Source organism: Crinia signifera, chromosome 8 (assembly GCF_055691185.1).
Source record: "Crinia signifera chromosome 8, ASM5569118v1, whole genome shotgun sequence".
Classification (NCBI taxonomy): domain Eukaryota; kingdom Metazoa; phylum Chordata; class Amphibia; order Anura; family Myobatrachidae; genus Crinia; species Crinia signifera.
In genome coordinates this window covers 117,367,510-117,391,721 of record NC_139224.1, presented here as the reverse complement: position 1 = coordinate 117,391,721, position 24,212 = coordinate 117,367,510, and the positions used below count along the sequence as shown (strand labels likewise).

The window sequence follows — 24,212 nt, the reverse complement described above, 5'->3', positions numbered from 1 at the left end:
CCCAGGCAGTTATTCATGTTATGCTCTTAGAGCTAGCACATTTGTTTGCCCAAGGCTTCCTGTCTCTTGTGTTTTCATGTCAGTGTATATAACACAATCCCATGCATATATGCATTGCTTAATGTATTTGGCAGTACATATTTGCAAAGTTTTGCCAGAACAATTGCCCAGAGGAACCGGCCATTTGGCAGAGGGTTGGTTGATAAATGTTCTCTTTTTGATTCATCATTTTGCAATATGGCATTCTGCAGTGTATTTGTGAACAGGGGCAAACGCAGGATTTTCAGAAGGGGGTTTCCAGAGGGGGCGGAGCAAAGCACAGAGATGGGCACTTGGTGACCCAGTATATGCCGGGTTAGTTAAAGTATTATAGATAGACCAAATGCATATTAATAATAATAATAATAATAATATATATATATATATATATATATATATATATATACACATAACAGCAGTGTAGACCCCTGGACATAGAAATGTATTGGGGCCCCTACCAATCCTCCAGTGGTAGGGGTGGGGGAAGCTTTATAGTTCCGCGGGTGATAGGGGGTATTATATCAACCGCTCAGCATGTAGGGCCTGGATCAGTAATTTTCACTAATTACCCCTTTACTGCACAGGTAGTGGGAGAAGGGGGCATTGGGCTGAATGAAGGGGTCCTGATACATAACTTCCTGGGTGGTAGAGGATGTTTAATACGCAGAGGAGGGATGTATAGTGGAGTGGGCTTATTATTCATCATTTTCTGGTGGGAGGACAGCTTGCTTGACTGCAGATATCTCCTGTTCCAGGGAATAGATTTCTTAGATTTTAATGGAATTAAAAACTAGAGAATCCCACCTACCAAATGCTATTGGAGACTAGGGGATCAGAGTTCAGGAGGCAGAGCAATCTGCCAACGAGTATATAAAACTACATATTAGGTGTGTGGAGCTGGAGCAGTAACCAGCTGCTGGAAGGCTGATATCTCTGGTTCTAGGAACAGTAGAGACAAGCTACTATGGTTCATCAAAGGGGGAGAGTCCCAGCTTTTGGAATGTACCCTCAGAAAAACTCTAAGTCAGACAGAACCTGAAATATCTGACTGGGAAGAGCAATTAAGAGGCTTGGATGGGGACCACTGCTTTGAAGTCAGATATCTCCGGTTCCCCAGGGCCGATTTTGAAAATTCTTGTACCCATGGAAAGAGGGGACCCTCAGCTTTCAGTCTAGGGCCCTTAGATTCCTGGGGGGGTTTCTGGGTACTCAGAAACCCCCCTGCGTGCGCTACTGGTGAATGCTCATTGCACAGAACTTATAGTCCTATATAGGGCACTATTCAAGAATAAGGCTAATAATAATGCAAATATTAGTGTTACTTGCTGCATGCATGTAACTCTGTGTCCATCACCTGGAATAAAGCATTTGTATGTGTTGTATCCAATAACAAGAAAAATGAATCACTCATTGTGATACAGACACTTTGCTTGAAAGCACCAAAGTAATAAATAGCCGTGGTATAAGTAGGATGGTGCAGGCCGTTCTGCTGTACTGGTGTCATCCTCGCCGATGGTGCCAGTGAGCAGCAGTTATTGATAGCTGCCCTCCCTCTTCCCGCATAGGGCGCTTGCAAATGTAAGACACCAGAGAGGTTTCTAAAATTTGAGCATGCTGGAGAAATCATTCGATGGTCGACGACCATCGAATGATTTCGCCCCCGCACCCAAGGCCCAATGGGACCGCACCCATGTTTACGCTATACATCCATTTGCAGTCATGCGGGGAACTTGGTGAGAAAAGGAGGGAGTGGGCGATTATGCAGGTGGAATTTACTGGAACCAGAATAAGGGCCTAAATCCAGAGTATTTTTGAAAATGTAACAAATCCTTTATAATGGTAATCCGAGGCAGTGCTATGCATTTTTATAGAAAAGAAAACACCAGTTAAATAGTGTAGTAATAATAATGAGCAGTCATAACTGACAATGTTCACAAAACCATTGTTGCATAGCTGAACCAAGTAAATGTTCTTTAGTAAATGAAGTAATGAGTTATCACATATTGTATTTCAGATCATAATATCGAGCATTATGTGCAGCTACAATAAGGATGATTGGACGCAGCTTTCCCAAATGGCTGAGGTAATGTTTCTGAATATAACATCTACGGTATACAATCTGTTTTTTTTTTTATTAGATGTGTAGTAGAGATAACCTCTGAAAGAGAGACTATTTATGGTCAGTGGTTACAAATATTAACTTTAAATGTAAAGTGTCCTCTAGGAAAACCAGAGCAGGGAACATAAAAACCACTTTATTTAACAGTGCGGGAAATAGTAAAGCTAGCCCCACATGTATGCTATTATGAGCATTTTTGTATCCATGACTATGAGGTCAATTCTCTCTCTCTAGCCTCAGTTACTCTCACTGTTCCTATTACCTAACTAATAAAATGTTGTCTGCAGGTTCCCCACTAGCCACAACAGCCTGTCTATAGTGTATCAGCAAAGCTCACATTTGGATGCTGATCACTCTACAGAGAAAAAAAAAACTCTGAGCTGTTTCTATGGTGCATTTAAAATCTGATCTTATGGGTTTTGTTTATGGAATGGCATACGTCGGGGAGTAGAAAGCAACCTCTATTGGCACAATACAACCTAGGATAAGTTGAAACCCTAAAACATCACCACGTCTAAAAGCGAACAGAAAAAAATAGGTGGATAACAACATAACCCAATAGCACAATAAATAATATGGGTTATGTTGTTAGCCACCCCTTTTTTCTGACACTTTTTGTATATACTGTAGAATGTATTTTTTTCCACTATCGAAGACTTCTGTTTAACCAAATATATGAAGAAATGTAGACAACGGATGTGGTATGATGCTTCGACAGTCGGGATTCTGTCGGTCAGTATACCAACATCGGAATTTTAGACTGTTGGTACTTGCATCGAAGCCCCTAGAGGACTTGCTGTGCTCAATGCACTCGCCACAGGTTCTATCCTCCCTCTATGGGATTGGTGGACCCCCCATGAGGGAGAATAGTCTCTGTCAGTCAGGATCTTGATTGTCAGGGCATTTAACAGTCGAAATTCCGATGTCTCTATACTGACTGTCAGAATCCCGAAGTTGGAGCGTCATCTGGCACACGTTGACATTATCTCCAAAAAGAAATTTGAGAAATGCTACAATTACAAGCATTCTACTACTTTACCAGAAACTAGTCTATTGCCTAAGGAGGGATTTTTACCCTCCCTCCACTGAAATATTCTTAATTTCAGGGCACCTCTCTAGGAGATGTTTTTTGCAATGCGTTAAAACAATTTGTATCATATTTTGTACCCACTACAGTGTGATAACTAGTCTACCATGATGGCCCTAGCATAGTGAAGCAAGTTATGTTGTTATGCTCTGCTGAATTAGGCTCACCATATCTAATTCTAGTTGGGCATCAGGGGGATTGCCAGATTCACTTAGTAGCTCAGGAGATTGCTTATTATTACAGGAGTCTCCTGAGCATTTTGAGGAATCAACAAGTATTCACCAAATACTCATGTATTGTGTAGGGCATTAGGAAATATGTCACACTAATGGGATGTACTGTACATTGGTTTTCAATTATACCAGAGCTACACTTTATATTACCCAATCAAACATCTTCAGAGCACTATAGTGTGTTCAAACACCACACATAGAAAGTGAATTAAACATGAGCTGGTAAATTCATGCAGGGTAGGGAGATTACATCAGCCACATACAGGTTACTGTGCTATTGTTATTGAATCCATGTAAATCCAGTGTCCTTGGTCTTTGTAATAAGTAGCATTTGACAACTAACATAAAGGGTGCATTTAAGAGACAGAGCAGCTGAGCCAACAATACAAGTGGCTAATGCAAATACATGATTCGTTAAAAGGCCAATAGCTTATTTTTTGGAAAAATCATAAAATCAGCATCCCTATCCCTATCCATGTCTAGACTGGGAAATATTACCCTATGATCTCAAAATATACTGCAACTAGGATCATCATATAAACGGAAACACCATCCACATTGATCTAAAATAGTAAAATGTACACCTGCCTCATAATCCCGCTCCAGAATTTCTATGTATGCTGCATTAAAATACTATAAATGACTCAGTTCTTTCTACCCTCACATAAGCTAAGTATAATGGATTGCTAATTGGTTTTGCTTCACAAAGTGTTTTAATGCATCTAACTACACACTGCCTACTTTCTATTTTCTCTTTACATTGTAAACCCACTACAGAAAGAAAAAACACTTTGGGGATTTAGGGGAATGAAATTAAACATAATCAGTAATTGGCTTTCTGATCTTCGGGACTAGGTTCATTTTATACCTGTATTTACCTAATTGACCATGAAATCTTTTGTAAAATCCAAGCTTGACAAGAGCTTTGCTACTTTAGGCAGACTATGATGAATGGATTTATTATGTTGCCTGTTCTCCTTTTTATAAGGCTGCTATGCTTAGTGTTCTTTTCATCTTTAATGGCTGCCAATTTGCAAAAAGGGACTTGGGTGGGGGTGCTATGAATTTACAATTCAATGGACTGTATTACAGCATTACAACTACAGTCATCTTTAAAATCTGCTTTATTCTTTAATATTTAATTGAATGCATGTAAAGGGTTACAACAAAGATTGATGTGACAGTATACTCTATATTGGTCTATAATTTCTCTCTAAAGTGTCAATTTCCCCTAATGGTAGACTTCTGTTGCGCACCAAGGCAATTTAGATGGGCCTGCCTTGCCCCAAAGTGGTCAATTGTGCATTATTGATTAAACAATAATTCTCAATGTAGAGTGTCATGGTAGGCAGAGGTCAAAAGTTGAAAACATACCAAGGGCCTCAAGTAGTAGTTAAGGCCAATTACAAAATGGATTACATATATTAAGCCTGAGCCTCATTGGCCAGCCTTTTCTCAGTTTGTATTGTGCAGACATAAGGCAGCTCTGACAGCGAACAATGTAAAATGTTCTTTGTAATCACGCATTATTAATTGCAGACTGTGATGCCTGGAGTGTATTAACTGTGGAGGGGTGGTTTAACTGAACGTAATTTATAGTAGACTATATTGCATACTAAATGATATAGCAATGGCTGCATCAATAATGACAATGGGTTATTCATTTTTAAGAAAAATGTAAAGATATGTATCGGGTACAACAGTGTGTTACTAAGTGGCCTTGTTTGGGACAGAACCTCCAAATTAAAAATAGGATGTGTTACCTGCTACTAGATGGGTTCTGGATGATAGGTCCACCCCATATGTCTGAAAAACATTAGGTAACAGGTAGACAAAAGGTCAACAGATTCTAATGTCATCATGACATATGGTCAAATTTTTTATAAATATTTTACCATCCATGTGAACTATGATTGGGAACAGTCCCGAAAACCGTGGGAATGTCCTGGTTTTTGTGGACATTCCCGTGTCCCTCCTGCGGCCGGCAGTGTCCCCCATGTAGGATGCTGAGCAGCGGTGAATAAACGATGTGCGCATGCGCACAGCATCTATTCCCGCAGCCAGGGGGCTGGGGACATGGCTAGAGGCTCACAGAGCCTCTGGGTCATGCCTCCATAGTGTCAAACGTGGGCGTGGCCTCGTGAGAGAGCCGCAAGTATATACCACGCCCCTTTAATTAGGTCTCACCCCCGATATTTTTCGGCGCACCTGCGGTCCACATCCCTCTGTCCCGCTTCCGTCTCCCTGAAAGTTGGGAGGTATGGTAACCTGCCTGAAGTATGTTGATTGAAGCGGCACATTAATTGGGGTCAAAATGTTAAGTGGCACCCCAAAAAAAATATTTTCTGTGTCACTATTTACATGTTGATCTGTTGACTGCATTGCAAAGACAGCTCTTTACCATAGAAAGCACTGCATGCTAATCACAGTCAGATAATCTGTGTTTTTGACCCGAGAGCCACATGTGCTTTTGGATGCTCAATGCGGGTCCAATTAGATGGTCAATGTGGGTCCAAGCTCTGGAAACAGTATCTGACAGAGTTTTTACCGTATTTTGCTCTTAGTACGCATTCATCAACTGCCAAATCATATGTGAGCCCCCACAGGGAGCTGCCGGGGAGTGCTCAGGAGAAATCGGTCTGATTTGTCCTTAGGACAAGTTGGACTAGTGTATTGGGGCTTTTACTGTACTTTTTAAAATGTGATGGTTAGGAGCTGAATAATTAAGACAACATCTAAAGCCCCATACACTTTATGATTAAAAGATAAAAATTAAAAGATATTGCTATGAAGGGCCCTTTTCAGCGATATCTTTTACTTTTCCGTCCAGTGTGTACACTCAATATCATTAACGATGCGCACTCTCATGCATCATTTACAAACGCTTCCCTTGCCTGTTCCGTTCAGACGAGGGAGGACCTTGTTATTGGGGGGGGGGGGGGTCATGCTGCAGCTGTTGCTCCCACTGGCCGGCATTGGCAAGTATATGTGCACTTAATGATGCTGGACCATGCTGCTGCCGATATCGGTGGTGGCAGGGATCACATAATGTGTACAGGACTTAAGATTAGTAACAAGTGATAACAATTATATCGCTCAATATTAAAAATGCTCCTGAGTTGTAATATTGACCTTTTCTATACTTAAGTGATTTAATAAAGTGTTAACATAAAATTAAAGAAATCACCAAAATAGTGATATAAACAACAAATTAAACATGGAGTTTTAGAACTCCATGTTTAATTTGTTGTTTATATCACTATTTTGGTAATTTCTTTAATTTTATTAAAGAAATTCTATTTTATTTCTGAAAACAAGGATAATACATCACCATGACTTCTCATTCTGTACAGTAGACAGTAGAGTTGCTGGTATATAATAGATGCAAATAAACCACCAACCTCATTTACATGAGACAAAACCTGGAGATCCTTGACAGCACTATTTTTGATGAGTGTTTTTTGCAGGCTATAACCTTCATGTAGTTATTTGTTCCTGTGCTGTTTGCATTATGTGAAAGACAAAGGCACAGCGAGAGGTAATCCTCCCCCCATGTGGTACTAATCTTCCCTCTATGCGGTCCTGCCTGCATTCTGCATGAAGTATCAGCTGTGTGCACATGTTATTCTTTGAAGACTTCTATTAGTTACTAGGTAATTGAGATCAACACAGGATAAATCATTCTCTTTTTTGCAAAAACATCCTGTACAGAATGACCAAGCATGTCATTATTTCTTAATCGACTGAATACCTAATAATGATGATGCAAATAAATAAAACCTATACAGGACTAGCAATAAATGTCATATGCTCACTTTTTAGGTTACATATTGCATTCTGGTACATTATTTTGGCTATGTTTTATTTTTTTTTTATCTTTTTATTGGGTTTTATCATCGTATAATGACAAATATGCTTCCAACATGAATAGCTCTAGAAAGTGATGAGCAATAACAATAAATTATAAATAAGTTCAGCGGTACATAAAATACATCGGTATATGAGTAAATAGCTTGCAGTGGTGTTTTTCCGTACAAAGTATCAATGTATTCTAATAATTTGGCTGGAGTAATAGTATCTTACAAAAGTATCCTTGCAGAAATCCTCATACAACTATACAACAGCTTGTAGTGTAGACAAATTTAGAAAATATAAAATAATACATATACATAGAAGCATATGCACACATAGATTGACACATAGAGGTATGAAGGGGGGAGAGGAAAAAGAGGGGAGTGGGGTGAGGTGGAGTAACCAGTTAGGCCTAAATATCTAGTCATACATTACATTTCCATTCCTAGATCTGTTAGTCGCTAGCTGGAACGATCAACGCCCCAGGTAGCAACTATTTCATAAGGGACCATTCAGTGTGATAGACAATCTTAAAGAAACGGTATGTGCTTGAATGTCAGGTTCAAGGCTACCGATATACATTCCCCATTTTTTATAGAAGGAAATAAGACCAGATTCTGGGTGAAAGGAAGCTGTTTTTCTATCATAGTATAGTAACTGTATAATTTTGCTGTGTACTTCAATAATGTTTGTGGAAGACCAAGACAGCCAGTGAGTAAGGATAATTTTCTTGGCAACCGTGATTAAAACTGTTAGAATAGGTACTTGTAGAGAAGTTCACCAATAAACAAGCTGTAAAACCAAAGGATACATGTATATGGAATATACGATTGATATAATTAGTTAACTTGTTCCAAAAGCGTTTAATGTAGCACAGGACCAAAAACAGTGTAAGTATGAGGCAGAGGCAATGTGGCATTTGGGACATTGTCCTGAGTTGGTATCTGAAAAATGTGTATATCTAGCTGGTGATATAGTAATTGAAAGTGTGTCTTCCATTTGCTAAAGAGATTTTCCCATCTAGATTCTGCTTTTGCATCAGTTAAGAGAGTATATAGGGATTTGACATGGTATTGCTGCCTCTCGCATGAGTTTCGTATTCCATGAATTGGGTTCAGCAGAGGTGGCTTTGCAGTCGGTCTTGCAGTATAGTCATAAGTGGATACAAATAATGACAGAGTTGCACTGTAGGTACATAAATAATTGGTTAACTTGTAGTCCATACTCATCCTTAGTTTGCTAAATGGCAACATTGTGCCACCTGGATCAAATACTTTCAAGGAGCAGCTAATACCTTTGATGTGCCAGAGGTGAAAGTTAGAATTGGTAAGAGAAGGTGGAAATGCTGGGTTGCCCCATATAGGTATGAGTTTTGAGGTTAGGAAGTTCTTGCCCAATGTCTTATTTACTGATCTCCATCTTATTCTGCTTTTTGGTATCTAATTTGGTTAAACGGAGGGGTAATTTTTGCATCAAATAAAAGAGTTTGGGAAAAATAATGCTTTGTATTACTGCTACTTTACCAAGAAATGACAGTGGAAGCAGTTTCCAGCCCTCCAATAGAGTAGATATCTTTGTAATAACTGGTGTATAGTTGTTTGCATAAAGGTCCTTAAAGTCTGCGGTAACCCTGACTCCTAGATATTTGATGTCCCTTGTGTTGTAGAAAATGGGAGATATGACATGTATGTTTTAGTGTCGGTATCTGTGGTAGGGAAGTAAAGTATCTCTGATTTTGATTCGGTGACCGGCCCTAGCTCCAAACTAGAATATAATGCATAGTATTTCTGGGATAGTAGTAGGAGTGTCTGAGATAAAAAAGCAGTATATCATCAGTGAATAGCGATAGTCGTAGTTCCTTACTTCCAACCCTTATTCCCTTGAATATATCTGAGTTTTGTATTGCAATAGCTAATGGTTCTGGGGCAATAGCGAATAATAGGGAGGAAAGGGGGCAGCCATTATGTGTCCCTTTTTAATCTCAAAGGGATTGGATATGGTACCATTACTTGCTTTTTGTGTTTGCGGGGCGTGATATATACCTGTAAGGATCTGGATACATTTATCAGGGAAACCAAATTTTTGGAGGGTGTGAAAGAGGTGAGACCACTCAATTAGTTCAAAAGCCTTTCCGCATCCAAGGAAAGAATCAATTGGACGAGGAAAAGGGGGACCTGAAGTTGAGGCATGGACCGCAGTGAGAATATGTCTGACATTGAGGGTAAAATGTGCCTTTTTGCAGATGACACAAAGGTATGCAACAGGGTAGACACACCAGGAGGGGTAAAGCAAATGATTGAGGATCTAGGCAGATTAGAGAAATGGTCAAGAGAATGGCAACTACAGTTTAATGCCAAAAAATGCAAAATCATGCACTTGGGTCTCAGAAATCCAAAGACTCAATATAGTATAAATGGCACTATAATGGAAACTACTGAGGAAGAGAGGGATCTAGGTGTCACTATTTCAGGGGACTTAAAAGCAGGTAGGCAATGTAACAAAGCAATGAAGAAGGCAAGTCAGATGCTTGGTTGCATAGGGAGAGGTATCAGCAGTAGAAAGAAAGAAGTAATAATGCCACTGTATAGGTCATTGGTACGACCTCACCTAGAGTATTGTGTTCAGTTCTGGAGGCCATATCTCCAGAAGGATATAAATACATTAGAGACTGTACAAAGAAGAGCAACTAAAATGGTGCATGGCCTACATCACAAAACGTACCAGGAAAGACTAAAAGATCTTAATATGTATACTTTAGAGCAGAGAAGGGAAAGGGGGGTCATGATAGAAACTTTCAAATATATCAAGGGCTTTAACAAGGTACAGGTGGGAGACATTCTTCACAGGAAGAGGAGCAACAGAACACGAGGACATGCACTGAAAATAGAGGGAGGAAGATTCAGGGGAAATGCGAGGAAGAATTTTTTCACAGAAAGAGTAGTAGATAAGTGGAATAGCCTCCCAACAGAGGTGGTAGACGCAAATACAGTAGTACAATTTAAACATGCTTGGGATAAGCATATTGATATCCTTACAAAAAAATAAGGATCAAATATTGTTTGAGGTAACATGTTTAAAAAAAGGCGCAGACTAGATGGGCCAAGTGGTTTTTATCTGCCGTCAAATTCTATGTTTCTATGTTTCTATTAATTTCTGAGTGTCTGCCTGTGATGAATCCAATTTGATCTGGGTGGATAATATGTGGTAGTAGGGGTTTTAGTCCTTCAGCCATAATTTTTGTCAGTAATTTATAGTCCAGGTTAAGGAGCGAAATAGGTCTATATGATCCTGGCAAGGAGAGATCACGCCCTGGTTTGGGTAGGACTTTTAATATAGCTGTGTTAAAGTGTAGCGGGGGAAAGATTATTATCCATAAGGGAATTAAGTACTGAGACTAGTATTGGTCCCAATTGGGGGATAAGTATTTTGTAGAAATCACCACTAAGGCACCACGAGCATCATAAAGCGGTCCATCGCAGCAGCAGCATGGAGCCTGGGTTCAGCCGATAAAAGGTGTGGTTTGGTGGCAGTCTGCGGAGCTCTGGGATCTGTGTCCTCACACCATGAGACCGGAACCGGAAGCCCTGGCTATATTTGTTAATTGCACTTTGCAATGTCTCCTCATAGGTTCCGTGCCCCCATAGCAATGCTCCCAACATGAGCCATTCCAGGAGGGACAAAATGCTCTGTTTCTGGAATCCCTTTTCATTTATGATTGCAAACACCTGTTGGGAAACATCTTTCTTATTGATTAAATACTGTAGTTCAACAAAGGTGGCAGAAATCATACATTTAGTGGAAAGTCCGGGAGCCTGGCATTGTTTCCTTCCTAGAATGAGGTCATGTTTGGAGGTACGACATAGTAATAGTGGTGTGCTGCTGCCACATGTGCAACCTCTGACCCAATATGCATCCTGTGCAAGATTGCCATACAGTTCATTCTTCTTCCTCTGTCCTCTAGAAAGAAAACACATGTCCCTAGGTCCCTTTGGAGAGAAACAATATCTAGTGTTCATTCTAGCACCTGCCATATTTGAAAATACATGCATTTCCTCTTCCCTGCCTGGGGTGTCGCTATCTGCTGTAGTGCTTCTAGCACAGTGTGGTCTGTATATGAGCACTGATATGCAAACCAGACCTGTGCAAGAAACACCACAGCAGACAGTGACACCCCAGGCAGGGAAGAGGAACTGCATGGATTTTCAAATATGGCGGGTGCTAGAATGAACAATAAATACCCAAGGCATAAACCAAAGCCACATGTAATAGTGGTGGTGACACTACACTCCTCTCTGTCCCCACCACTGTCCATACTATGAGTACCACTGCCACCACTGCATGCATCTGCAGGTGCACTCTATTGGCAATGCAAGCAATGCATTAACCCACTCCTGGTCTGACCGGTCTTATATTATATATTGCTGCATTATGCAGTAATATACAGTATACTAAGGAGGAGTCTAGGATAAGTCCACAACCGTGCATTTAAGGATAGAGGAGATGGCTGTGCTGTCAATAGATAATGAAATTATGAAAAGTAAAGTTATATGGGTACAATATCTTTCTGATGTATGGCCACCTTAACTGAAAAGGGTTAGTCAAGGATTGTAAAGAAAGAAAGGCAGTTGTAGACAATGCTTTTAATGTGTTTGAAGGCAAAGTGGAGCAAAGAGATGGGATGGTAGAGTGTTGAAGATGAGGGCATGTTTGAATGCAAATGGGACAATGATTTGAGAAGAGATTGAGGAGTTTGGCAAGATGGGGAAAGGCAGAGTGAAATAGGCAGAGGAGCAGGTGTAAGAGAATAGGAAATCAGGATTTGGACCATATGTATATACAGTAGGGGAAAAGGATGTCTGAGTTGGAAAGAAGGATTGGGAGTAGTATCATGGGAAGGAATGTGATGTCCTGATGTATGAAGTCAAATTTAGATGTAAAGTAGGTGGCAAAGTTGAAGGCAGAGAGAGAAGGGAAGGAGATGGGGGAATTAGAAGGGGAGAAGATAAGTTAAGAGTTTAAGAAATGGGTGGAGATGAGGTTTTTGAAATATGACTGTTTAGAGAGGGAAAAGGCAGCAGTGTAGGATGAGAGCATAAATAGGAGGAATACTGCCTTACAGTGTGATTTCCTTCACTGTCGTTCAGTGGTGCATGAACACATTTACAGGTATCTGGTACATTTTGATTGCCGAGGTTGAGGTGCAGATTTGTATGGCGCTGCAAAACACTTGTGGCGCCTTATAAATAAAATAATAATAATTATAAAAGGGTGAATAGTGATCACTGAAGCAGAAGCAAAGTAAGCTTTGCATAAGGAACTAGTTCAGGGCTGGAGAGAAGTGAAGCAAGTAGGGAGTATAAGGATGCAGTGTCAATAGCCTCAGTGTTCCTCTTATTGATAGTAGCCTTAATAGGCAGATTGGGAAGAATAGATGAATAAGTTAAAAAGAGAGAAGGTGAATGTCTAAGACAGGGGTAGCCAACTCCAGTCCTTGAGCTACCAACAGTTCAGGATTTCCAGTAGAGATGTGCAGACTCGGATTCAAGAGATCTGAGCCCCCACGGATGTCATCATTCCGAGCCCGGTTCCGTGCAGCACTCGGAGATTCCTGCCTGACTCGGGTCCGTCCGCGTGGTCAGAACGTCATCTCCCGGCGCCGGATTTCGCGAGGCTTTAAATAGCGGCTGCTGCGCCCGCCATCTTCACTCCAGTCTAGTAGTGGGTTGGGAGAGGGTGTGTTGGTCATGCTGCTGGGGCTTAAACTTGAGCTTGACCTTGAACGCAATATTTTGTATTCGCTGGGGCTGTCTCTCAGTGCTGCTGTGTAGTCTAACTGTGTACTTGTAGTACTACTGTCTCCTCTGTGTGGTCTACCTCTGGTGTGCTGTGCTGTAATTATTTTATTAGCTGGGGCTGTCTCCCTCAGTGCTGCTGTTTACTCTGTTCTCCTCTCTGCTTAGGGTGGGTTCTCCCTAGCAAGGAGGACAGTCTAACTGTGTACCTGTAGTACTACTGTCTCCTCTGTGCTGGGGCCTACCTCTGGTACTGTGCTGTAATATATATTATATGAATAATTAATTATATTATATATAGTCCACTGGTGCTGCCTGCACTGAATCTGCCAGTATTATTTAGTTACTCAGTCCACTGTTGCCACTGGCAGTGCTACTGCCTACCTAGTGTACCTACCTAGTACATACTAGGCTGCTATATCTAATTTAATAAAAAAATAATACTTGTGCTGTGTGGGACTGTAAAAAATAATTCCATGCTGCTGGTGCACTGACGTGTGCTACTGAGTGCCACTGCCAAGCAGTACCTAATAATAGAATTAATTATTATAAATTCTGCTGGTGCACTGCATAAAGCTACTGGTGGTGTGTAATATAACTACCTTTTGTGGTGACCACTGGCAGTGCTACTGCCTGCCTACCTACCTAGTAGTTTATTTTCTCTACCTACTAGGCTGCTATATTATTAATACTTAATTAATTGAATTATATATAGCCCACTGGTGCTGCCTTCACTGAATTCTGTGAATAGAGGTTGCCAGTATTATTTACTCAGTCCACTGTTGCCACTGGCAGTGTTACTGCCTAAGTGTACCTACCTAGTAGTACAACTACATACTAGGCTGCTATATCTAATTTAATAAAAAAATAATACTTGTGCTGTGTGGGACTGTAAAAAATAATTCCATGCTGCTAGTGCACTGACGTGTGCCACTGCCAAGCAGTACCTAATAATAAAATTAATTATTATAAATTTTGCTGGCGCACAATACTAGTATTGCTGATGTATCTACCTGTCTTGTGCCGAGTACTGTCTTATCTACCTGTCTGGTGCATAGTACTGCCGTATCTACCATCTGGTGCCTAGTACTGCCGTATCTACCGCTGCAGTGCAACTCTTACATGAGCCATGTGTTTGTGCCGCACTCTTGTGTACCAGCTACCTTGGTGCAAACTTTTGCCCTAAAAACAATATTGTGAGGTGTTCAGAATAGGGCTTAAAAGGCAAAAAGGGCTTATTCAAAACAGCCCGAAACACGTTGGTGGTTGGAGGAGAAAGCGAATACCCCAGGGTTTTGTGGTAGGTGCTGTTTTTTATCTTCAGCAACTGGGTGGCCGGATTGGAAGGTATCCAGACCACCACTTACCTCGGGATTCCCTTCCCACACTTTTTATCTGTTTTTTATCTGCTGTATCGTTTTTGGAAAATAAATTTGGATTTTATTACTAACGTTTGGAAGTCAGCTGTTCTCCTGGGTCCTGTGAGGAGAAGGGTCGGATTACAAAGAAACCTTTCAGTGCACATAGGGCACTTAATCCTGGTGAGTGCACATTTTAAGGGGTTCCTGTTTGTGAGATCTTGTCTGGCTATCCATTGTGTATGCAGAGGTCGAGAGAAGTGTAAAGAAACCTTTACATGCACATAGGGAAATTCTCCCAGGTCAGTCTGATATTTCTTTCAGTCGACTGGACGGAAGAATTGAGGATATATTTCCCATTGGTGATAGCACCCTAGTATCCCGTTTAAAGGGGACTGCAGCGCCACAACCAACACCATTTTTTGTATTTGTTGTATGGTTAAAGGTTTAGGAATCTTTAGGTGTATTTGGTAAGCTGCAGCAGTCCAGGCGCTGTCATTATTTTCTTTTTTTGTCCAAATATTGGCCCTTATTCTGATCTAAGCGGTAACGGCCGCTTGCGGCCGTTCCGCCGATGTTTTCGCTCTGCGCATGTGCAGAGGGCACTCTGCGCATGTGCAGGCGAAATCGCCGCACATTTTTTTTAACCGCCGCAAAGGGGGTGGATAGGGGCATGAGGGGCTACTTAGCCTCATTTCCCTATGCATACGCCCCGCGTTTCATGGGCGTTCCCATGCAAACGCGGGGCGTACGCATGGTAATGAGGCTGTGACGCATGTGTTGGGGGCGGGCATCTGACATCGCCGGATGTCAGCTGCCCGCCCCCATACATGCTTTCACACGGACAAGTGTCCGTGAGGTCTATGGGTGCGGGAGCTGGTGGAGCGTGCGGCCCTGCCTTCGATGGTCGGCGACCATCGAATGCAGGGGGCTGCTCCAAGACGGTGGAGGCGTATCCCCCGCCATTTTCATGCGGACCGCCACATGTCCGCGTACGGACGGCCGTGGCGATCCGTATGGAAGGCGGGGATTCGCCTGCACGGTCGGAGCCGCATATGCGGCTCCGGCCGCACCAAGCAGAATAAGGGCCATTGTGAGGTGTTCAGAATAGACTTGAAATGAGTGGAAACAGAGGCAGAACTCTGGGAGGCAATGGAGTCATCTGCTGCCGGGCTCCTGCTCTCAAGGGGGCACCTCTTCACCTCTACCATTTTAAATCCATTAATTGAAAGCCATCAAAATCGCTTCTGTGGCTGAGTTCTGAAATATATATGTCTCTCTCTCTCTCTCTCTCTCTCTCTCTCTCTCTCGTATATAATGTATATTTCATAACAGACTATATATATTTTGATTAATGTTTGTGTGTGTGTGTGGGGGTGGGGGGCACCAATATTCATCTTGCCTCCGGGCAACTGGGACGAACTTACACCACTGAGTGGAAATTAATGTTATTGAGGTTAATATAGCGTAGTAGCGATTTTAGCAGTTTTTATGCTTTTTTAACAAAAAATCAGAACCCAAACCCAAGAAATCCAAACACAAAACACTTAGGAGGTGTTTTGGCAAAACCCATTAGAACCCAAAACCTCAAGGTAATCAGAACCCAAAACCCAAAACCCGAAAAGTGGCCAGTGCACATCCCTAATTTCCAGGTCTCCTTACAGAATCACAAGTGAAATAATTAGCTCCACCTGTGGGTCTGTTAAAATGTGTCAGTGAGTAATGAGTGCACCTCTGCTGCAGCTTAGTGGTCTGGAAAATGTGCACTGTTGGTAGCTCTCGAGGACTGGAGTTGGCTACCACTGGTCTAACAGAACTGGGGAATACTCGGGAATATACCACTGATGTGTGAAGTCCAGATCAAGTGAGTGCCCACTCACTTGAGAAGATGGTCCATTGTGAAAGACCAAACAATTACATTTATAACTAAAACTAAACTAAAATAATTTTAAAAGGGGTCACTGTACGTGAGGGGGCAGCACATGATCAGAGTATTTTTTTATGAAAAATACCCTGATAATTATACAGAGTGGCATCTCAAGCTCTATTTCTGAAAGCTCTAATAGATACATCCATGCATGCAATGTAATCAATTATCGCATTGCAGATTGAAACTCTGATAAGTCAGCCCTGAAGAGGATCCTGCAGAATGCCCCCACTACTAAATGATGGAGGGGTTATTCTGGTTGATTTGCTTGGATGCAAATTGGCACCCTTGCAAGTCAACCAGAACCCACCCCCGCCCCTCACAGTGTGTGTTCGCACGTGGGGCCTGGAAATGGATGTTTAACAAAAAACATTAATTCGCAGCCTATGGGTGAACCCACATCATTGGATAGCTGACGACCATTGAATGATGTGGAGCATGCACTTATATCTAAATGACTCTCAGGTCATTTAGATTTGCGCGCACCCTCGGGAGGAAGTGGACGGGCAGCTGACATCCGGTGATGTCAACAGCCTGCCCCCGGCATCGATGTCACGGTCTGATTACCATGGGAAAGCCCAGAGTTTATATGGGAAAGCCCATGAAATGCTGGGTGTTCCCATGGGCACGACAATCTGCTGACGCCCCATGCCCCCCCGGCCGCAGGCTTGGGTGTGTGCATGCGGTGAACAATCTGTTCGCCGTGGCCGCAAGCACCCAGCATATGCACATGTGCAGAAATGCGGCCTCACATATGCCAAACATCGGTCCCAGTACAAACGAATGCTGGCTTAGAACAGACCAGAATAAGGTCCCGGGTTTACAATGTACAAGATACTGCAGACTGTGCGCTACGTGTAAGCTGTTTGCATTTGCATAAAACAAAATTGATGCTGGAGACAGCCAAAATCCAACCTCTCAGTGATGTCATCATAGAGAGCCTCAGGCAGTGGCAGTCTTACCTTCGTGGGCATTCTAAAAAAGCTTAACTACAACTGCTATTATTATTAAAGAAATGTTGTTCTAAAATTATTATGTGAAAAGACACAATGATATGAAGTACACTTTTTTTCTGTAAACAGGTACTGTAGCTCTAAGATCATCATATCTAATATATTTTTACACTCATTCCTGGGACTTCTCCCCACAGACTAATCCAATCCAGCTACAGTACTTAATAAAAGAGGGAGATCCTAGCCTGGTCATACAGGCTATACTCTACAAGTATAGGTACTTGTTTTCAGAGTACCGACAACTTTTTAAATTGAAAATGTGTACTAAAACAAACCATATTGAAATATGGGCTATAGAACCACAAAGAGCCTTTTTTATTTTATAAGCACAACACATATCTGTCATGTTCCACATCAGTCATGTTTTAAAGGTACAACACCTGTTCATTCATTGGTGCTATTATTTTATCTTCTTAATAGTAATATATCTATTCTAGCAAATCTAATTGTGCTCTGTTTTCACGTTACAGACTTCCGGTGCTGATGCCATCGAGTTAAATCTTTCCTGTCCCCATGGCATGGGGGAAAGGGGTATGGGTCTTGCCTGTGGACAGGTGAGGATATTTTTACTTTATATCTTAGCAGAGTTGGCTTTCCCTAAAGCAGTGATGTCCAACATGTGGTTCCTTTGCTATTGGACTGTATAGATGGTGTAATGGTTAGCATTACTGCCTCACAGCACTGAGGTCATGGGTTTGATTCCCACCATGACCCTTACTGTGCGGAGTTTGTATATTCTCTCCGTAATTGCGCGGGTTTCCTCCGGGTACACCGGTATCCTCCCACATTCCAAAAATATACTGGTAGGCTAATTGGCTCCCAACAAATTAACCCTAGCATGTCTGTGTGTGTGTGTGTGTACATGTGGTAGGGAATATAGATTGTAAGCTCCACTGGGGCAGGGACTGATGTGGAATATATATGCGCTATATAAGAAACTGTTTAAAAAAAATACTGAGATTAATAATAATGTGCCTTTTCCCAACCAATGCAGCACCCATCAAGAGTATGGGGTTTATTTAATGAGCTTAGGGTTCTAAACCTGGAGCTTCTGATTGAGTTTATGCCTGAATTAGAATGTAACTCTTGGTAAATAAACCCGTTACCTTCTCTTTAAGTTACTTTCCATATGGGTAAGAAAGAACCTGGAATTTCTAATAAGTGTATAGATAAGGAGACCAGGATACAATAGTTTGGGAAAACCATTTCTTTATATAATAGGTAGATATAAAAATTCTATTTTGAACAATCTCATTGGAGACAATAAAAGATGGAAATTAATGAAATGAGTGTGAGTCCTGGAGAATCATGGAAATAATACATGTAATTTATAATATTGATCTATATTTGAAGTTGGCAAACTTTTCCAGTGACCTAGCAACCTGAAGAAATAAATTCAACATTTCCAGCAACTTAGCAACCTGAAGGAATAACTTTAAGACTAGTTGTAGAAGAATGAGCAGGATTATGGTATAGTTCACTTATCAGAACATAAACATTTTGCACCATCTCTAGAAGACCATGGATTGCTTTCAGTATAGGTCCAAATACAGTAGCCTAGGTTATCCAGACTTTCACATTATGCTAGTGGTAATGCAGTTTTACTCATCTCCATTCTCATATATTTATTGAAATAAATTAAAACAATTTCAGATCCTCTAATAAGTGAAATATTTAATAAAACAGATGGTAATGGTGAAATAAAATGTGCTATGTATTTTCTACCCTCATGTATTCTCATGGTGAAAGTTGGCAAGCTTAGCATTAATTAAGTTTTTTGTGTATCTCTTTGTCTATGAAAGAACAAACCTTCCCACCACCTCTTTCTGCCTTTCAAGCCTTAAGGTTTAATGCGCCCCACTCTGCATTCACAAGTGTTAGCATTCAAGGCATTGACAGTGAAAATACAACAAAGCAAATAAATACAGATGTGAGCACATTGTGCCCAACCTTTTGGTGCTTCACAGATTTCACGACTGTGCCGCATCAAGCTGACTTTTTTTTAACACTACAAAAGTACATTACAAGGCAGGGGCAATAAAAAAGAGGAGTTGGCCTATGTGCCGGCTCGGATTGGGCCCCCTGCTCTCCCGCGGTGCAGATTTGTTTCTGAGGACACCGTTTGAAAAGTGAGGAAACCTGCAAAACATGCACTGTGTGGAGTCCTGAGGACTGACTTTGAGAACCTGTGATCTAGTGTATATGCATGATATCATTAACCCTTTATTTGAACATGAAGTCAAATCTGCCTATATCGTCAACCACTGCATGTTCAGCGGGTGCCAGATGATGGCACTGAATGATATTATTTACGATCTCATTCATTGTATATGGCCTACTGTATATCATTCTTACAGGAGCAGCATACTGTATAGTGTGTTTCCAGCTAAAGTCTCAAATTGTCTTAAAGGCAAAAAACAGATGGGGTTATTCAGACCTGATCGCCAGCCAGAGTGAAATCCCGTCCTGTGCTAGACTGCGAAAAAGCTTGCAAAAATTTAGCAGCCCTGTTATTAGCTGCAAAGCCATTTGCAATTTAGTCTCCATCTAATGATTTTTCCAGTGTGTGCAGTCTGTGAGTAGCCCAGGACTTAAGCCCCGTACACACAGGGGGATATATCACTGAGCGATATATCCCTCAGCGACCATATTGCCCACGATATTAGACAAAATCGCCCCCGTGTGTACACAGCCTTACTTGGCGGCTGCAATGGAAACTGATTGGGACTGGAGCTGATGTCCCATACCTTCACCCTGAAAATTCTGGGGCCCACCTGTGATTTCTCTAGCACTCCCAGTAAACGTCTGGTTACCACCCCCAAATGCCGACTTCCTGTCAATCAATTTATGTACTACTGTAGCAGTGATTTAAAAATATGCTTTATTGCAGGACAGCCTTGCGCATGCATACTGTGAGCGATCAGGTCAGAATAACCCCCAGATGTTCAATACGAATATCCATGCCTCCAGAAATTGTGACTTTATACTCCTCTTATTGCCTTTTTAACAAAATCACGCATCTGATGCCCCTGGCATTCTGTGAACAACCTTTTGTGCTGCTACAAATGGTGAAACTTTGAGTTTTTCTCCCCTATCGCTAAACCTAATCATTAATTTTATTAGGGCAGGGATGGGGAACCTTTCGCCCCCCTCCAGCAGTTGTTGAACTACATTATCCAGCATGCACTGCTACAGTTTTGCTATTTGGCCATGATAAAACTGTTGCAGGGCATGCTGGGATGTATAGTTAAATAAAAGCGGGAGGGTCAAATGTTCCCCATCCTGCTCGAACACCTATCCCTAATACTAATCCCCCTGTCCACAGCTAAACCCTGATGCCAGCATTCTGTTATTGTCGACACATTGCCATTTGACATGCTAACAATGATGCCGTAACTGTTGACATTGTTTATGTCTCTGTATGAATGTTGTTGTTTTTTAACTACATTTAACTACGGCCCCGGCAAATGACTGTCCTCTGCAGCCTCCAGTTGTGTTACACCCGAGAAGATTTGCAATTATGTTGAATTAATTGAAAATCTTAACATGTATATAAGAATGAATATATGTATGTAGCGTTCCCTGATTAGCTTAAATTTGAATATAAGTAGTATAAAGCCATAGTAAAAGAGAATTCTCTAAGCTAGATCTGTTTAAATATTTATCCCTTAAAAAGTGGAAAACAACAACAAAAAAAAAGTGTTTATTTTTATTGGAGTGAAATTGGCCTGTTCTTGATTGAATGTGATATTATAGCAAATAGTTTTTAAAGCACAGAGGCAGAATTAGCTGAATTTAAATGCTACATTTTTATTCAATCTTAATGTTGATTCTGGGTCCCTGAAGCAAAATATTGTAGGAAATGCTCGAGCTTATTGTGATTTTGTGCTAAGTGGTGCACAGCACAAATAACATTCTAAAGTCTCCTGCACCTGATTTGCACTGGGACTTGTGATATAATGCGAGCATGCAATGCGTTTTGTTTGTATTTAATCATCACCCAAATAGGTTTGTCCCATGCCAATCATAGACAAGCAGATATTTATTTTGTGTTCTTCATTGTACTGAAAAGGAGACCCATCTGGCTGAGTGCTCTCCCCATACGATTCTTCACATCTTAACAGAAAACCTATGAAAAATGCATGTATAGCCGCACTGGCATAATGTGGTACTGTAGCATTGCAACATTTATAAAAGTAATGAAAAAAAATGAAAATGCTTCTTTTAAAGCTACATGCAGAAGACAAACATGTCCATTTCATGTTACATCCATAACTCCACGGTCCAGTTTGTGAGACTACTATACAGACATGCAGTGGCGTAACAATATGGCCGCAGCCCCCGCGGTGGCGGGGAGGCGCCGGGGGTCTGCGGGCGCTATTTTTTCTCCGCCAGCTCCCCACTGCTTGTGGGTGCAGCGGGGAGCTGGCAGGGGGGTCCGTGCGGCGCGGAGGTACCTGTATTCAGGGAGAGCCTGGAGGTCCCTGCGCCTGCGGCGCTGAGTATGATGTTGCCGCCGCCGGGGTCCCTGCAGTGAAGTGGAAATAACGCGCTATCTCCGCCGGAGAAAGCGCGTTATTTCCACTTCACTGCAGGGACCCCGGCAACATCATACTCAGCGCCGCAGGCGCAGGGACCTTCAGGCTCTCCCTGAATACAGGTACCTCCGCGCCGCACGGACCCCCCTGCCAGCTCCCCAGGGGGGTCTTTTAACGGGGGGCAGCGGCAAAATTGTCCGGGGTGGGGGGGAGCAAAAGTTTTCGTTACGCCACTGCAGACATGTCTCAATCAGTTATGGTATAGATTACATGGGTCTTCAAACTGCGGCCCTCCAGATGTTGTGGAACTACATGTCCCAGCATGCGCTGACAGTTTTGGCATGCTCTTATAGGAAAAAATGTGGCAATGCATGTTGGAACATGTAGTTTCACAACATTTGGAGGGCCACAATTTGAAGACCCATGGTATAGAAGATCGGAAAAGTCTAGATCCACAATGACTTGGTCAACAGTTAGATGCCTTAAAACAGAAGCAGTGTCTAGATCAGTGATTCAACCTTCTTACCTCGTGGCACACCAAACAAGATTTTAAAATTGACATGAGATCCCCACGGGGAAAAACACACTGGACCCCACAGGAAAAAAAACCTTCTGGAAGAATCACCCAAAAGGAAGGAGGAAGGAGGAGGAGGAAATTCTGCTTTGTAGCCCCTGATCTCCCTTTGACCGAAGAGGTTCCGGAGCCTTTATGATCATTGGAGAAAGACTGGGTGTAACCTCCCCACCACATCACCGGCTGGTGACTATATGTTTTTATGATACATTGAAATTGTGAGTGCATAAATAAAAATTGTTATCCCTTTCTAGCAAAGCGGTATTGCACTATTTCTTTTTCTTTGTAGAAACATTTGACTGTGGACATATCTTCCTTCCTATTACACATTGGAGGATGTTGATTTTGGTTGCAGATATATTCTTGTTAATTATTCAAGGACTGTCCCTGCACGAATTAAAAGGACACTTACCTATTAATTTTAGTGTAAGTTATCTGAAAGCGCTAGGGAAATTTGAACTTTTTCTTGTATGCCCCTCCATTTTTGCCAGGAAATACAGCTCTAAGTGAAGCATTCTAGAGATTGAGCCCAGAATGCATCTCCAAATGATGTTATCCTGTAATAGTACATGGGCTACTATTACATAAAATCTTATGGAATAGGATCCTCTGCATCCTTCTCTGTTGGTGACATATACGCCATGGGGATGGCTGCTGGGCACCCGAACCAGGGAGCAGTGTGATAGTTTTACATAGAGGTGTCATTGGGTTTGGTGACATAGGGTGCGGATACTAGAGCACCCCTTGTGTGGCCAAAAAGGGGATGGGACCTCATGGAAAAATAAGTTTTCCTTGATGGGGCGTGGCCTCACTGAAAGGGGATGTGAGTTTGTGAGTAGATCCTGTTGGTATCACTCAGGGGACAAAGATGCTGGACTGCCCTGAAGTCTCATCTGTCTGCACTGGCGGTGTCTACACTGTGACAGGAGCTGGGTGCTTTTTTTCCCAGCAGCAACCAGCTTCTGTCACTGCTGAGAGGCCATTTGGGTGCCACACCTTCAAGGGTGACATCCGGGTGCAGTCTGCAGCCCCTGCACTCCTAAAGTGATGGCGCTGGCTTTATGCTGTAACACTGATTCCGGCAATAAAAGAATGCAGGTTGTGAGAAATCTGAATGGGGATTTTGGAACCGATGTTGCTGTCTGCAGTATCTATTATTGATGTCAGAGAAAGCATGTGAAAAGCAAATATTAAATTTCTGTGTTCTATAGAACAAGGTGATCTCTGGATAAACGTGCACACGTAGAAGGTAACTGTGGTCCCGAAGATGTCACAATGGAAACAATCTGTGCTTAGCCTTAAGGTGCCCATACACGTTACAATTATTGTATACAATATTGTATACAATATCGCATCTCATCGCATCTCGGGTTTGCGATAAGATCAGATGAGATGAGATCTAGTACAAAAAGTATGTGCAGCACATACTTTTTGTACTAGATTTCATCTCATCTGATCTCATCGCAAATCCGATATGCAATGAGATGCGATATTGTATAAAATATTGTATACAATAATTGTAACGTGTATGGGCACCTTTACTGTGAAGACAGCATCTATTCAGTGAAACAGAGGATCTGGGGGCATGGGCAGCTTACACAGGGCTAAACATGCCCCCATAGTGAAAAAAAATGGTGTGGCTTGCAAAGCCGGCTTTTTTAGTGAGGCCTCGCCCATTTG

At 41.9% G+C, this 24,212-nt stretch overlaps 1 protein-coding gene across 1 annotated transcript in view; it reads left to right on the top strand.

The window, feature by feature from the left end:
• Positions 1 to 24,212, top strand: part of DPYD (dihydropyrimidine dehydrogenase) — a 1,077,189-nt gene that overhangs the window by 688,919 nt on the left and 364,058 nt on the right. The window contains exons 15-16 of the mRNA XM_083157059.1: positions 2,054 to 2,122; positions 17,891 to 17,974. Coding sequence (XP_083013185.1) covers positions 2,054 to 2,122; positions 17,891 to 17,974 — 153 coding nt within the window. The remainder of the gene's footprint in view (positions 1 to 2,053; positions 2,123 to 17,890; positions 17,975 to 24,212) is intronic.